This window comes from Quercus suber, unplaced genomic scaffold (genome assembly GCF_002906115.3).
Source record: "Quercus suber isolate HL8 unplaced genomic scaffold, Cork oak 2.0 scaffold_2, whole genome shotgun sequence".
Classification (NCBI taxonomy): Eukaryota; Viridiplantae; Streptophyta; class Magnoliopsida; order Fagales; family Fagaceae; genus Quercus; species Quercus suber.
The window spans coordinates 2,663,405-2,681,766 of NW_027069469.1; the positions used below are offsets into that span (position 1 = coordinate 2,663,405).

At 34.8% G+C, this 18,362-nt stretch overlaps 1 protein-coding gene across 1 annotated transcript; it reads left to right on the forward strand.

Moving 5' to 3' along the window:
- Nucleotides 1-17,331: 17,331 nt before the first annotated feature.
- LOC112033847 (oleosin Cor a 13) lies at nt 17,332-18,008 on the forward strand. The gene has a single exon (XM_024066616.2). The coding sequence runs from the start codon at nt 17,424-17,426 to the stop codon at nt 17,853-17,855; it is 432 nt and encodes a 143-aa protein (XP_023922384.1). The 5' UTR covers nt 17,332-17,423; the 3' UTR covers nt 17,856-18,008.
- Nucleotides 18,009-18,362: the final 354 nt, after the last annotated feature.

Below are 18,362 nucleotides of genomic sequence, written 5' to 3' on the forward strand. Positions count from 1 at the left end.
CTACCTCTTCCTCTAGTGGTATTCTGATTAAAACCACTTTGAAGAAACATAGCCATAGGTATATCCCTAGTCTCAGACTTCTTCTTAATGGCTCTCTCTTCTACATTCAACAATGTATTCAACTCCTCTATAGTAACTATATCATTAGGGGTCCTTATAGCAGAACAAAATGCACTATATTCATTTGGTAAAGCTTCTAAAACCAAATGTATAAGCTCTTCCTCATCAACCAACACAGCAACAGAACTCAATCTATCCCTAGCTTCTTTGATTCTTTGAAAGAAATTATCCATGCTTTCAGGACCTTTCTTAATACTCAGTAATTCATTCCTCAAGCTTAAAACATGAGAACGTGATACAGAAGTAAACCTCTTTTCAAGCACAGTCCAGACTGCCTTCACAGATCTCTGACCCACTGTGAGAGCTAGAACTGATAGAGATAACGTAGAATTGATAAAGGTGAAAAGTGCTTGCTCTCTGCTTCTCCAACTGATATACTCTGGATTAGATTCTCCAATAAAATTTCCAGAGCTATCCTTCAAGAAAGAATCAGGAGCTACACATGAACCATCAAGAAAACTGATCATCGCATAGGCCTCAAGAATCACACCGATTTGATGCTTCTGGACGATATAATTGGTGAAATCGAGTTTCACGGTCATCATACTCGACATACTTGACAAGAGAAGCAACGAAGGATTCACCAAAGAACTTGTGGCTGAAGCGGCTAAAGAAGTTGTTGACGAAGTTGTTGAAGAACTGGAGCTCGGAGCAGAAGCCATTAATGGTGGCTCTAATACCATGAAAAGCACAGCAAAGTAATATAGAAAATGAAGAAGAAAACAGAGAAAGTTTAGAGAAGAGAAGTGATTCCAAAGGAAATGAGAAATTCTGTTATTACTCCATTGATCTGATACAATCCCCAAATATATATCCCTAACTGTATTCGTATAATGTGGAATGGAATAACAAATCCTAATCAACCCATTCTAGATTACTGACATGTGTACAGCCTCTTACTCTTCCTTATGCTACCTGTAGTTCAGCCTATTATGACTATACTACAGGTCGTTTACCAGCTGCTTTATCATCAGCTTCAGTGGCTCTGTTATCACCCTTGCTGTCTTGTGCTTGAGCCTTTACCTCAGTTTGTATAAGTGCCTTCACAATATCATATAAAATTAAAAGTTATGTCATTAGGCTTGCACCATGTGAATGACCTGGTACATTTTTTATCTTTCTTTTATTTATTTAGGGTAAAATATTATTTTGGTCATTAAATTTTACCAAAAGTTTGTTTTTCGTTCCTAAACTTTAAAAAGTTATTTTTTTCATCCTTAAATTTTTGTAAATAGTTTTTTTTTTTTTTTTTTATGGTTTAGAGACAAAAATAGGGATGAAAAAAAATTTTTTTATCCTTAAATTTTTGTAAATAGTTTTTTTTTTTTTTTTTTATGGTTTAGAGACAAAAATAGGGATGAAAAAAAAAATAGTTTGGGACAAAAAGTAAAATATTTTCAATAATTTAGGGATGAAAAAATAATTTTTTAAATTTTAGGGATTAAAAAAAAAGGCAAAATTTATGAATGAAAAACATCTTTTTAGTAAAATTTAAGGACCAAAATAGTATTTTACCCATTTATTTATTTGCATTTTTCTTCTTATGTCACATGGTGTATTATAAGTAACTAGCTCATAACCCCATGAATATGTATGTATATACTTCAAGATATACAATAAGATGTATAATATAATTCATATATATATATATATACACATTAGATGGAGCACCAACAAAATGTTTGATAATAGTATAAATCAAGGTATTAACACCATCAGGAATACCTTGACCAATACGATCATCAAAGATAGGCAAACCTTCATCATTCTTTTTAACAGCATGTTTAATAGAGTCTCTGGAGTCTTCAGTGAGATATGAATCCCACCATCCACGAAGAGTACCAGAAAAACCAGTGGCAAGTAAGTCAACAATTTCAGGTTGATCAAAATCATGATTATTTTGATAAGCAATACCAACCATGGACATATGTCCCATTTTATTATCAAACATTTTGTTGGTGCTCCATCTAATGTTTCATCTCAAATTTCTGATTTACTGAATAATTTGAGATGTCCTACTATGTCTGATTATAGATGGTATCAAGATGTTTTCCTTTCCAGAGTAATGCAGCGGAAAGATTGTTACAAACCTTATTTGAAAGAAAAGTTTATTGACGGTCTGCCTCCTATCTTTGCTCATAAGGTAAAACAAGAATTAATTGGTAAAAATGATTCTATTGATTATGATAATTTAACTTATGGTGATATTTTAAGCACTATTAAAAAACTTGGTATTAATATGTGCCCAGGAGTTCATTATTAGTTTGTATGTCGGGCCTGTGGCCCAATCCGAGGACGAGGGATTGTCTAAGGAAGAGAAATATTTATCAGAAGAAATTGTGTTAGTAAATAGAGGTTGGTTTTGGTCATAATGGCTCAAGAGGGTGGGTCGAGGATAAATGTATCCGCAACTGACCAATGCCAAGGTCCGAAGAGGTTGTCTATCGTCCAGGGTAATGTTCCAGGAAGTCTCATTGGTGCGGATAAGCATTGTAGAGATGTCAAACAGGGAGAAGTCCTTAAATATCTTAGGAGAAAACTGCTGTCATCGCATTAGATACTTTGCAACTAACTTTTTGACGACATTAATGTGGAGGTGATACCTAAATAGTGGTTTTCAACCTTATAACTACTACATGAAGACTTATGGGAGGTGTTGATGGGACAAGTATCAACACCAACCATCTGGCATGCACGTGGAGGGTGGAGATGAAAATGAAAGATAGTATAAAAGAAGAAGGAAGCAGTGAGAAGGGGGATCAAGAAAAACACATAGAAAATACTGGAACACCAAGAACTAACTATGTAATCAAACCTGTGAGAAATATGTCGGAACAGATCTCCTCAGACTGTGTCAAGGACGATTTTCTTCAATATAAACTAGTCTAGTTTTCATTCCCTTGTCATCTGAATTTATTTTAGTGTTTGTCTAATTCATTTGAGCCTAATTTTCCAACCCATTCTTTATAAATTCATTATTTTATGCTTTTTGGGCCTAAGTCCATCCACCTTTTGGGCTAAGGACTCAAATCTGGTCCTTACAATATATATAATTTAAATACTATTGATAATCATTTTTATATTTTGTTAACTCTTTAAAAAATTTTGTAAATATATTATTAGGTATAAAATGTAAATTGTCCCTTTTTTAAAATTATTGTGAAGCACTTTTTTTTAGGATTTATTTATTTTAGACTCTTTGATTTTTGTACTTAATAATTCATTTGGATGAATATTTATGATGTGGTACTACATTTGATTCTAAAATTAAGAAATAAAACTCTTTAAGAATAAATAATTTAGAACATATGGTGCAAAAGTGGAACTCTAATTTAGACTTCTAATTTGAGTTTCTCTTAGTTTCACATATTATTATATACTAACTTGTAACTTCATGCATATGCATAGATACACTTAAAGATATATAATAAAATGCATAATATAATTCCTATATATAATTTAAATACTACTGATAGTCATTTTTATATTTATTTTTTTTAACTCTTTAAAAAAATCTGTAAGGATATTATTAGGTATAAAATGTAAATTTTTCATTTTTTTAAAAAAAATTATTGTGAAGCAATTTTTTTTTTTTTTTTTTTTACAATTCATTTATTCTAGACTCTTTGGGTTTTATACTTAATAACTCACTTTGATGAATATTTATGATGTGATCTCATATTTGATTCTAAAATTAAGAAATAAAACTCTTTAAGAATAAATGATTTAGGACACATGGCGTAAAATTGAAAATCTAATTTGAAATTCTAATTTGAGTTTCTCTTAACTTCACCTATTATTATATATATAGATATATAGACTAGCTTGTAACTTCATGCATATGCATTGATACATTTAAAAATATACAATAAGATACATAATATAATTCATATATATATATATATATTTGAAATATTATTGATAGTCATTTTTATATTTTGTTAACTCTTTAAAAAAAATTGTAAAGATATTATTAGGTATAAAATGTAAATTGTGCATTTTTTTTTTATTATGAAGGTTTTTTTTTATTTTTTTATTTTTTTTATTTTTTACGATTCATTTATTCTAGGCTCTTTGGTTTTTGTACTTAATAATTCACTTGGATGAATATTTATGATATGGTCTCACATTTGATTCTAAAATTAAGAAATAAAACTCTTTTGAGAATAAATAATTTAGGACACATGGCACAAAATTATAACTTTACTTTGGAATTCTAATTTGAGTTTCTCTCAGTTTCACCTATTGTAAGAATAAAGGGTCCAAGAGTACATATTGGGCCATGGACCTTGTTTGAGGACGCTTAATGTTTTGAGGACAGATAAACGATAGTGAAGATATAAGAATTAAAACTCCACGAGCAAGCTATAACTGAGAAGATTGGGGAAAGTGGACCAAGGAGGAATGCCTCCTTGTCTAAGTAAAGTAGAGGTCAGAAGATGTGGTCTGCCATCTAGAGTAACATTCTGGGATATCCTATTGATAAAAATACACATCATGAAAGCACAGGACAAAGAGAAACTATGAAATATCTAAAAGAAAACTGATTTGATAAGTTATGATTCACCTTATAAAGTGGGGCTAGGGGCTTTTGATATCAAGTATATGCCTTGCACCTCTATCAAGAGCCAGGTCCTTGTAGATTTAGTGGTAGAGTTTGCTGAATCCCCATTGGAAAAAGAGGTAGAGAAGCAGGACATGGATGAAAAATCAGTTGGTATGGTCTCCTTGTAAAAGCCTTTATCCTGAAGGGTATACATTGATGGTACAACAAATCAAAGAGCATCTAGAGTGGGGCTAGTTGTGATTTCTCCTAATAAGATCATTATTGAAAAAATTTTAAGGTTGGGTTTCTCGGCCACAAACAATAAGTCTGAGTATGAGGCTCTATTGGTAGGGATGACTATGGTTCAGAAAATGGGAGGAAAAATAGTGAAAATATTTTCAAATTCAAGGTTGGTTGTAGGCCAGGTAAAGGGAGAGTTGGAGGCTAGGGGTGTAAGGATGCAAGAGTATTTGAATCAAGTTAGGCACTTACAATCAAGGTTCAAGTCTTTCACTTTATTGCAAATCCCTAGGAATAGGAATACATATGCTGATTCTCTTGCCACTCTCGCGACCTCCTAAATGCAGAGCTTACCTCGGGTTATCCTTGTTGAAGACTTATGCAAACCTACTGAGATGAAGAGAAAGATAGTCCAGATTCATCAAATTAGAGTAGGACCTAGCTGGATGGACTTTATTATGCTATTCCTTAAGGAGGATATCCTGCCCGAGGGAAAATTCAAGGCTAACAAAGTGCGGAGAAAGGCTCCTCGATTTTGGTTGTCTGAGGATAAAAAGTTGTAAAGCGCTCTTTTTTTTGGCCATATTTGCTATGCATACACCCTGAGGCATCAGAGCTACTCCTAAAAGAGTTACATTAAGAGATTTGTGGAAGTCATACATGAGGCAGATCCTTATCTCATAGAGCCCTCACTCAGGAGTATTGGTAGCCGAACATGCAGAAGGAAGTACAAGAGTACATAAAGAAGTGTGACCAATGCAAAATATTCACCCCAAACATTCATCGGCCAGAGGGTGTCCTCAATCTTCTATCCAGCCCTTGGCCTTTTGCTTAATAGGGCTTGAATATTATGGGGCCTTTTCTTAAGGGAGCAGGGAATAAGAGATAGTTGTTGGTCGACACAGATTACTTCACCAAGTGGGTTGAGGTTAAACTATTGGCAAATATCAGGGATGTGAATGCTAAGAGATTTGTTTGGAAAAATGTTATCACTAGGTTTGGGATCCCTTATACCCTCATCTCGAACAATGGTCTTCAGTTTGATAGCAAAGCCTTTGAAAGGTACTGTTGTGACCTGGGCATTACGAATAGGTATTCCACCCCAGCTTATCCATAAGGGAATGGACATGTCGAGGCTATCAATAAAGTCATAATGAATAGACTCAAGAAGAGGTTGGATGATGCAAAAAGAAAATTGGTGGAAGAACTGTCACACGTCCTTTGGACATATCGGACTACACCTCGTAGGTCAACAAGGGAGACACCCTTTTCAATGACTTATGGAGCCAAAGCTGTGATTCCTCTAAAGATCGAATTCCCAATACTAAGGACACGTTCTTTCACTCAGAGTAACAATGATGGGCTATTAGAAAATAGTTTAGATTTAATTGAAGAGTGAAAAGAAAATGTCATGGTTCAATTGACGTATTATCAACACAAGCTCAAGCAAGGGTATGACGCCAACGTGAGGTTAAGGCCATTAGCGCTTGAAGACTTGGTATTACGAAAGGTTTTGGGTACTGCAAAAAACTCAACATGGGGAAAGTTGGGGCTCAACTGGGAAAAACCATATCGTATCACCTCGATGGCTGGAATAGGAGCATATTATCATGAAAATCTAGATGAAAATGTTGTACCGCGTCCTAGAATGTAAATAACTTGCGAAGATATTATTATTAATGAAAGTCTTTTCTGCCATATTTTCATTTGTTACATTATGCGTTACACTTCATATTATTTGTTCAAGTATTAAACAATACCTTGGTTATGCCTAACTCTTCAGACCACATACCTTGAGTAAATTAATACTCTTCATAATTGGTTTAAGTGTTAGATAGAACCATAGTCATGTCTGACTCTTCAGACCACATACTTTGGGTAAATTAATAATTCATATTATTTGTTCAAGTATTAAATAGAACATTGGTCATGTCTAGTTCCTCGAACCACATACCTTGGGTAAATTAATACTTCTTATTAGTTGTTTAAGTATTAAACAGAATCTTGGTTATGCCTGATTCCTCGAACCACATACCTTGGGTAAATTAATACTTCTTATCATTTGACTAAATATTAAATGGAATCTCGGCCATGTTAGATTCTATGAAGCACATGCCTTGAGAAAATTAATACTCAACCCTACCATGCTGAGTAACCAAGACTCTCATTGTAGTAACTTAGTCAAAGGGACACTTTTAAGCATTAGACAAAGCATTTACAATTGTTTTTATGGTCAATTCTTGAGTTAATTGTCATCTACAATTCCTTAAGTCTACTATTAAGTGGAATGTCATATGGCATCCTAGAGGGATAAATGCTCCACCATTTCCTGAAATTAGGAGAAAGTCCAATGATATGTAGGAGCCTTTGATTTAATTTTGTTTAAGATATGTTTTTGAAGTGAAAGATATACTTTGTTGAGATTTTAAACACATTATCATTTATGCAGATAACTAAATGAAACTGTGTCTCACTTTCATTTTGGTTAAGTGTTAAATAAAACAGAAACTATATTAGGACTTGTATGAATATCACAAGAGTAAAGGAAAGGCTCATAATTGCCATCAATTTAAGCTTTAGAAAAAGGCAAATGGATTACAAAAGAGCAAGTTGGTTACAAATTATGGAAACAAAACAACAGTTTAAAAAAAAAAAAAAAAAACTACTTCTTTTTTATTACAATTTTGTCTTTTACTGGGGCCTTGGTAGATTGAGTAAGTGCTACTTCTAAAGCTTCCGAGCCCTTACCCTTAAGGTCCCCCTTAACAGGCATAGGGAGAGTTGCTAGAACAATCTCCATTTGGAAGGTGCCTCTTTCTCTTTGAGTAGGTCCTGAGGAGCAGTATGGGGCTTGGTGGCATCAGGCCTCCTTTGGTTGTGTCTGTTTCTTTTTCAACAACCCCGGGCTGCTCGGCCTCCTTAGAATGGCTGTCAAAAGAGAGAGGGACCTTGGTCGGGCTGTCCTTACCAATCTCTGCCACCTCAGAGGCGGTGTCAGCCTTGTAGCTAGCAGAGCCTGATGTGCAGATGGCATGAGGGAAGTATACACTCTCTCCTTTCCTAAGTGCAGAAAAGGCCTCAATCACAGCTTGGTTAAGGGCCTCATTCCACATCTAAAGACAATAATTTCTACATACCTCAAAGACCTTAGCCCTAAGAGCCTCTTCGGTCTCTACCACCCTCACATCATACCCATCCTGCTCAGCCTAGTCCCTGGCCTTCTCAGCCTCTTGCAGTTTCTTCTTTAAGGCTGTGATTTGTTCCTTGGAGGAAGCCAGCTGGTCCTCGGTCTAGAGAAGTTTCCTTCATTGACCCTCTGCCACCTCGGAGGCAATTTCAGCCTTGGAGCTGGCAAAGCCTAATGTGTGGATGGCATGAGGGTAGTATACACTCTCTCCTTTCCTAAGTGCAGAAGAGGCCTCAATCCCAGCTTGGTTAAGGGCCTCATTCCAAACCTAGATGCAGTAATTTCTACATACCTCCGAGACCTCAGCCCTAAGAGCCTCTTCGGTCTCTGCCACCCCTACATCATACACGTCCTACTCGGCCCGGTCCCTAGCCTTCTCTGCCTCTTCCAGTTTCTTCTTTAGGGCTATGATTTGTTCCTTGAAGGAAGCCAGCTGGTCCTCAGTCTGGAGAAGTTGCCTTCATTGACCCTCAGCCTACCTTTCAACTCCTTCTAAGGCAGCTTCAACACTTTTCTTATCCCTCTCTGCCTCAGTTAGTTTATTTTTCAACTCTTGTATCCTTTTTTTGGCCACATTGAAGGCACCCATGGCCGCAATGTGCCTACCTTCCTCTTCCTTCATTTTTCGGTTGGGGAAGTTTACCATCTCCTCGGCCCTGTATGTGGCTTGAACAGCCTACCAAGGAAAGAAGCATAATTAAAAATAAATAAATAAATAAATAAGGGCTAAGTGAAGGACTTACCATCGTAAGATCTCTCTTCAGGCTGAGGAACACTTCATGCTTCCTCATCGACTTAAGGTCGGCCATGTCGGAGAGAAGCAACAAAGCCTGCTCCACATCATTGGTTATATACCTAGCCTTACCCTGCTGGAAGTCTCTTATGAAGGCATCACTCGGAAGAGGAGCTCTATCCAGCACTATGGAGGGGGTCCAGGTTGGGACTTCCATTTGTTAGTCACCCCTCCTTGTTGTAATGGCTCCCTTACTAGAGGATCTAGTTTGTATGACCCTGGGCTGTTTACCCCCCTTTGAGCCTCGGCTTCCTTGGATGGAGATTTTCTTCTCTCATCCATCACCTCCTTTTCCTTTTGGTCTCGCTTCCTCTTTTTGTCAGTGAGGTCCGGTTGGGAAGTCTGGGTAAGGAGAAAGGCAGAGGCTTTGGGCTGAACTGCCTTCTCGGGCACGTTGCCTCCAGCTTGGGATTCCATCAGCTTTTTGAGGCTTGTCCTCGACCTGCGCTGTAGCACCATCGCGTCTAGAATATGAGGAGCTTCCGAACTGTGGCTCACCTAGGCAAAGGGAAGATGACTGAAGTCCTTGGTAGGGGCTTCTGAGAGTTGGTGATGGTTGAAGATTTCAAAATTGTCCTCGGATTCAAAAATGTCAACTATTTCTTCCTCTTCTTTGATGGCTGGTTGGGATGGGGTGGCTACTTCCTCAGCAGTGTGTAGAAATGATAACTCTACCTATTACACGCCCTCTAAGATGGGGTCAGTGACAAGAACGTCGGGGACCGCAACGTTGATTTGGTGCAAATGTGGGTCCCTCGCCTTGATCACACATTTAGGTGTTTGAAAGCTGGACGAGATTGGAGTGTAGCCTAGGATTAAGTGCGTTGCCCTTAGTTATCCGTCGCTATGAAAGAGAAGAGCAAGCGGGAAAAGTCCCGCTCGCATTCCCATAAAATCCCCAGCCGCTCGATCCCAATCGTACCATAGAACGTGGGGAACATAAAGCCACAGGAATTAATTGCAGTTGTGTTCCGAATGCCGAAGTGTCAGGAGCATGCCTCTAGGCAGTTGAAAAGACACCCATACAGATAAGAATGATGTGAGGGAAAAGCAGAATTAGGATTGAAGTATCAAAATCTCTTTCTTTTTCGAGGAGCAAAAGAAGGAAATTTTGAGGGTCTATTGTAGGGATAAAGGGCCCAAGAGTATATATTAGGCTGTGGGCCTTGTTCGAGGCCGCTTAGTGGTCCAAGGACAGATAAACGATAATGAAGATGTAAGAATCAGAACTCCACAAGTAAGCTATGACTGAGAAGGTTTGGGGAAGGTGGGCCGAGGATGAATGCCTCCTCAGCTAAGCAAAGCAGAGGTCAGAATGTGTGGTCTGCCATCCAAAGTAATGTTCCGAGATATCCTATTAATAAGAATACACATTATGAAAGCACAGGACAAAAGGAAGTTATGAAATATCTAAGAGAAAACTACCATCACCGCATTAAATGCTCTATAACTAACTCTCTGACCGCATTAATGTGGAAGTAATACCTGAACAGTAATTTTCAGTCTTACAACTACTCCTAAAGACTTCAAGAAGGTATGGGATAAGGATCAACACTAACAACCTAATCTACACGTAGAGAGTGGAGATGAAAGAAAGAAGATAGTATAAAATAGAAAGAAGACCCTAAGGGAAAGGGATCAGAGAATTAAGAGAAAAACACTATAGGAACAAGAACTGGACTTGTAACCAAATTCAAAAGAGATATATACAAGAACTGATCTCCTCGGATTGTACCGAGGACGATTTTCTTTGGATAAAACCAATCTACCTTTACTTTCTTGTCATCTGTATCCACTATAATTGTTATCCAACTCATTAGAGCCTAATTTTATAGCCCACTCTCTACAAATCCATTGTATTGGGCTCTTTGGGCTTAGATTCTATTACCTTTTGGGCCTAGGAACCAAATTATGCCCTTACACCTATTATATATATATATATATTACTATTATTGTTAACTTGATTTGCTTTAAATAAAACCATGTTGTCAAAGTTTAAAAATACTATTCTTATTAAAATTTGAATATAAAGAGTTTCTAGAAACTTTTTTGAGAAGAGGAGTTTCTATATATATATATATATATATATTGGAAATCACCAAATAACGTTATGATTAAAAGTCAATGACAAAGTCCTTTTCCAAAAGTCAATTAACAAAATTTTTAAAAGGTTTGAAGTTCATTGTTTATTTTAAATTATCTTTATAATATATGTAGGGTTAAGGGCCTAAATCATATATTGGGCATTGGGCCTTGGCCGAGAGTATGAGTAGTCCGAGGACGAACGAATAGAAATCAGTGGTTCAAACTCAGGACTTAATGAGCAAGATGCAAATGGGAAGGTGGTCCGAGGAGGAATATTTCCTCGAATAAGCTAAACACAAATCATATATAGATCCTATAGATCAAAGTGACCTTTCAAGAAGCTCCAGTGATAAGGACGTGCCTCACGAACATGTGAAAAGGAAGGAAACCCAAAAATATTTAAAGGAAAACAACTACCACCACATTGAATGCACTGCAGCTACTTTTCTGGCCTCATTTATGTGGAGAAAACCTCTGAATAGTGCTGCCTTGGCTACCACAACTCACAGAAAGCCAAAAAGGGTGTCTGATGGGATAGACACTCAAGTAAGGGCTCAAATGATCAACAAGTGTAGAATCAAGATGGTCCAAAGGGATATATATAATGTAAGAGACCCTCCATGAGGTGGGGATCAAAAAATCAAGAAAGAAACACTGTGACAATTGAGAATCAGACTTGTAATCAAATTTCGAAATCACTACACAAGAATCAGTCTCCTCGGACTCCGCCGAGGACTTTTTCTTTAGTGAAAGTTTGTTATTTTCCTTCTTTTGTCATCAAGATCTGTTTACTTGTTGCTTAATTCATTAAAACCCAGTTTTCCAATCCATTCTCTACAAATTTATTGTTTTGGTTCTTTTTAGGCCTAAGTCCATATACTTTTTGGGCTAGAAGCTCAAATCTGGTCCTCATAATATATATATATATATATATTTGTTGATAAAACCTGGTCCTAGACAACTTTCTTTAGCCAAATAAACTAGACATAAATATTAAGAAAAACACTCGTGATAGTCTTAATTTAGTATGAGGAAAAGAAAACTTATTTACTTTGTAAATATAATACTAAAATAATTCTTTTAAAAAGAATCCAATAGCCTTTTGGTCCAATGGCATCTTGTCTTCACTTGTGAATTGTGATGCTTGAACATGGGATTTCTCTACACTTCCACAGTTCCACTAAGCAAAAGATAAAATTAGGTGACGAATTAAATTAAAGACTATTTATTTAATTCTTAAGATTAGTGACTATAAATCTTTATATTTTGTAAGTGTTACCTTTTATTTATTTAATTTTTTTTGAGAAAGTTGTAAGTGTTACCTCAAGTAATGTATTTGGCTTTTCTTTTTCTTTTTCTTTTGATGAGAGAAAAGGGAGGGGGGGGGGGGGCGACCATGTGTGACTCACCTCCTTGGGCGTGACCATAGGGGCAGCCCCTCTAAGAAATGTTGGATTGAACCATAACTACTGTGACTAGGGTGCCACAGACCTCACCCTAGCACCCCAAGAAAGCTAGCAGTAAAGTGCAACGCTTGAGTACTCCCAACTCCCATCCCCATTACCCGCTAGGGTTCGAATGAGGGATCATTACGCATGCGCGCGGGCTCCTTACTGCTAGGCCACCCCTCCTAGGGCTTTGGCTATTTGCCTTTTAAAATGCACTAGGTTACATATTATTGTTGACCATGATTTGAGTAAGTTGACTTAGGGTTTTTTAAGAAATTAATAATCAATCAGAAATCAAAATCCACTAAAAAAAAAAAAAAACTAAAAACAAATCAAATTTGACTCTTTTTTATCATAATATGGATAACTTTTTTTTTTTTTTTTTGGAAGTTTGAATATAGATATCTTATTCAAAGCACGTTGTCAAATACTGTTTGAACTCAACAAGTATAATCAAAATTTTATTTTATTTTATTTTTCTTCTCAAAAAATATTTTATTTTATTTTTTCTCAATATTTTATTTTATTTTATTTAAAGTTTAGACAAAAATATAAATACACTCTATAAATTTGGCGAATTGCCATTTTAATCCACTTAATTTACATTTTGTTATTTTAGTCTATTAGCTTTGACAATAGTACCATTTTAGTTCTTCCGTCAACTGCATTTCGTTTAAAAAACCATTAACCCTCTTAAAACAATTTCGTTTCACACTATAAAATAAATTTGAGTTAATGGTGTTTTGCAAATCACAATGGATGGAAGGACTAAAATAACAGCGCTATCAAAATTAATAGATTAAAATGACAAAATTTAAATTTAGTAAACTAAAATAACATTTCAACAAACTTATTGGATGTAGGTTGTATCTTTGCCAAAAGAGATTAATAGTTAATAAAAAAGAAAGAGAAAAGCTTTTTGACTTAAAGGTATCTATGGTCTCCTCCACGTAAGTTAAACTCCTTCTTTTGTTTAGAGAAAAAAAAAAAAAAAAAAATCCTTCTTGAAACCAAAATAATAATAAATAAATAAAATTTAACTACATAACTTGTTACATTTTTTTTTTCAAAACATATTGATTTGACAAATGGTAAACGATTGAAAATAAGTTAAAAAATAATTGAAAAAGAAAATGATTTTAGTGATGGTTTTATGTAAAAATGTGTAACACTCACAGGTTACCACCTCAACAATTTATGAAAAAAATTTGTGAAATGAGTTGTGAGAATAGCAATATCATATTATACCAAATACTATATAATAAAGTTTGGTCTTAAAAATTGTGGTTGTTTCAAATGTCAAGTAGCTATTTTCTCATTCTCAAAAAAAGAAAAGAAAAAAGAAAGTAGCTATTTTCTCTTTACACAAGTGTCCACAATTTAAACCTCCAAAAAAATAAAAAGTGTCCACATTTTCATAATTATTAAGATAGTTTATCTTGAATTAAATTCCATTGTTAATAGTTTATTCTATGTAAAACGTTACTTGTTTCAATAAAAAAAAAAAAAACTATTTCATTAAAATATTAATAAATATTTATTTTAAGAGATTAAATTCTATAAGGATGAGGTGTAAAACCTATGTTTTACACCATCCAATAAATAATTGCCACATTAGCATTTTACTTAAAATTTATTAAAATTCAATACATCTTACCACACCTAATAACATCTTAATAGATTTCCAATTTGGTTGGATTTATATATGGGTATTAGAATTGATTAAGTGTGATTGTGTTTATTCTTAAATATGTCATAAGATGATGTGTCATGTTGGGATTGGAGGGATAAAACATGGGTTTTACACCACGTCCTTATATAATTTAATCTCTTATTTTAATTATTTTGATTAAAATAACATAGGTGGGATTGTCATGTAAATGGATCGTGGATGTAAATTTTTATTATTAATAATTTGGGTAAAATATCATTTTCGTCCCTAAACTATCACGAAAGTTCGTTTTTCGTCCCTAAACTTTCAAAAGTTCGTTTTTCGTCCCTAAAAATAAATCTATTGTTGTTTCTATTAAAAAAAATGACATTATAAGTTACATAATAATATGTTAGGGCAAAGCACCATTCATCACATCGTACCAAGAATGACACACGAGTTTGAAATGATGGAGGTAGTCTTTTTTTATCTTCCTCCACGCTTAATAATGATGGAGACAAATGAATAGCTGACAACTTTTTTTTTTTTTTTTTTTCCCCCTCTGTGGATGGGAATTCAATCTTGCTTGATGAATTGGGTCGCAACCAGCAGCGATGTGGGTGTGCACAAGTCTAAAAATTATCATTGATTAGACCGAGAATACTGGAAAATGTCGTGGTCCAATCTCACATTGTCTACATGCAAAATCTCTTATTAATTTCATATTTGAGGTTTAAGATTTAAAATATTTGGACAATTACTTTTTTTTTTTAGAAACGGACAATTACTATAATTTTTAATATAAAATAAAAACAAATGCAAAATGACTTCTACCACAAGATATTCAAGCATGATGAATGTGTTGGTCATTTATAACGGTGTGCAGTATGTTGTCAATGTATGATCAAGTTGTTGGAGAGGAACCAAAGGAAAATGGGGGTCATCAAAAGAAGTATATTTCTAATAAAATAATAGAAGAACTCTTACAAAGAAATCAAATTATATTATTTGGATTTTTAAAAATAGAATTCATGAATTATAAATGAAAAAAAAAAATCAATAATTCACGATTAAATTATTCAAGAATTATCCATCCAATTAGATGAAGGAATAATTACTGTCGATACATCCCCAAAATTTTCGGATAACGATGAGTACAACTTCAACCACCTTCAATCGTGATGTGCATACATACAGAAACAAAAACGACACTACACTACTAGAACTCCATGTGTTCCTAAAATGTGCACAGTGGGTGAGGATTATAAAAGTGATCAATTTTAATAATGGTTCGGGAGTCCACTAATCATTGGGTTTTTCTAGGTATGATTGATCACTTATATTCATGAATTCAGAAGTTTGGTTATACATGGGGAAGGCATTAGGAACCTTATGATGCCTATTGCATAGAGAATTTTCTGAAATGTTGCTAGGATTTGGACAAGTGGTATCCATATGATGCTACCACATAGTAATGTATTTCCAGCCCTTTTCATTAATTTAAATTCATTCTTTTTAATGGGCAAGTAACAATGTGACACTTACCCAATAATAAGTGGACCTTAAATTAAAATTGGACACCCTCAATAAAAATGTTAGGATAATTAGACGGATTTTCAAGAGATAAATATCATGGGACCAGTTAAGATAGATGGGGAACTTTCTGACCCAATTAAATATAATGACAAGCATTTTCTTAAAAAATCCAACTAATTTCCTAAATTAAACTGTCGTTCTAAGAATGTTCCAAAGTTAATTTTTTTGCCAATTTGGGCTCATCAGAGTAAAAGGGAGATTATAGTAACACATTAGAAAATATCTCTAACGTACTCTAAGGAAAAATAAATATCAGTTTATGAAATAAAGCACATTTTTCATGGCAAGTTCCAATTTGGACAATTTTCATATTTTCACAATAATTCAGTCAATTCAAATCTTATTTTTGTCCTTAAATAAACAATCTGAATGGAATTGCACAATTCTTAATACAAGACTAAAATAAATCCAATGAATCCATAAATTTAAAACTAGAATTCCCAAAAAATTTAGACACCCTGACCTGAAAAAAAAAAAAATTATATAGTAATTTAAAATTTTATATTTATTTACCTTTAAAAAAAATTTTGGAACCACCCTGAATTTTTTTTATGCCAATAAAATTAAATTTTGGTCCATAATTTAAGTAACTTAACAATATATTGGGGTCTTTCAAGCAAAAAGAAAAAACTCAAAAAAAAAAATTGAACTAAAACCTGAAAAAAAAAGAAAAATTATAATAAAATTACGTACAGGCTGAATAGTGGCTTGATTCCTTCGATTAAGTACATTGCCCAATACAATACAATTTTCAACAATTTATTATTTTTTATTACAATATTATCTTTCTTCACCAGATATATATTACTTACTTCTCATTTTTAATTATTTTTCCTTGTTTATTCTTAACCGCACACATCTTCTATCTCCTCAATTTTTACACTTCATACTTTTAAAATTTATCACGTCTTCATCTACACTTTTACATCTACATTTTGCCTTACTTCTTATTTGTAACTTCTATGTCTTCTACCAATACTAGTGTGGCAGTATCTCTTCTTAAGTTTTGAGTCTCAAATTTCTCAATACGATTTTTTTTTTTAGCTGTACAAGTACCTTTGTTCATTTCATTTCTTTTTCATTTTTTTTTTTCATTTTGAGGTTTTTTTGGTTTACAGAATGTAAATTTGTTTTGGTTTTATGAACAATATATATATATATATATATATTTTTAAGCACAAACTTCATATCGGCCGAATCTTGAATTTCAGCTGATATTTATCGAAACACCCGAAATATTAGACCGGAATGCCCCGAAATTTTTTCCAAAGTGGAGTAGGGTAGGTTACTGTTCTGGTTTGTTTACCACCACAGTATTTTTCAGCTGTTACGGCCAGAACAGAATGAAATTAATAACATTGAATCAAACCTAATTACTTAAAAACTAAAAAGAAATAAAATTATATAATTTATGTTTCTTAAAAAACAACCTAAACAAAATTTTTGAAGCCGTAACCGTCTACACTCCATTATTTCCAGCAGATCGAAGTGCTCGAAAGTCGAAACCTCCCAAACCCCTATCTCTCTGTCTCAAAGCCTGGAATAAGATAAAAACGACGTGTGCCAAAACAAAGCCACTTCGTTTACATGCAACCCCTGCATGACAAACTCCGCAACACGTGCCACTCCATCTTCACACCCGTCTCCTCTTTATAAACCTCTCTCTCACCCACACCAATTCATCTCTCTCTCACACACACACACACACACTTCCCCTTTGATCCGCCACCGTCTGATCTATCAATCTTCATCAAAAAATGGCGGAGCTCCAACTACAATCCCAGTACCAACAACAACCGGGCCAACAAAGCTGGGCCCAACAAGTTGTCAGGGCAGCCACTGCAGTCACTGCAGGTGGGTCCCTCCTAATCCTCTCCGGCTTGATCCTAGCTGCTACAGTCATTGCCTTGACCATAGCAACCCCACTGTTCGTGATATTCAGTCCGGTTCTTGTCCCTGCGATCATTGCCGTAGCGCTTATTTTCATGGGGTTCATAGCTTCAGGTGGGTTCGGTGTTGCGGCACTGACGGTTCTGTCATGGATTTATAGGTACGTGACTGGGGAGCATCCACCTGGTGCGGACCAACTTGACCATGCGCGCTTGAAGCTAGCTAGTAAGGCTCGAGAGATGAAGGATAGGGCTGAGCAGTTTGGTCAGCAACACATCTCTGGAACTCATGCCTCTTAAGCTAGCTGCACCATCATGCATCTGATCGTGATTCTCTCTGCCTCTCGATATATATTTATGATAATGCAAGCTGTACTTAAAGAATGGGTCATTTGTTGTGTGTGTGTTTCGTTTATTTTATGTTTGGAATAAACTTCTTTTTTTGTTGCTTAATTTATGGGGTATGTTACGGTCTTTGTAATGAATTCAACATTTCTACTCCTAGTAAACTTTAAATTCTATTTTCATTTCATTTTCTTTTCCTTTGATTTAAGTTGATCTTTTGATTTTCTTATGCCGGTTATTAATTTCATTCGTGAATGTAAGATGATATAGGTCACGCACTATAGGGTCATTTCAGTCCAGGAGAGCTGATTCAATCGTTGCATGTAAAGTACACGTGTCAAAATGCATGCTTTTAGCTCAGGAGACATGACCAGTGATGCAAAATATGCATGCAGCAATACACGTGTTTATTTATTATTATTATTAATTTTTTTTAATAATGCGGCAGAGTAATTTTATTCA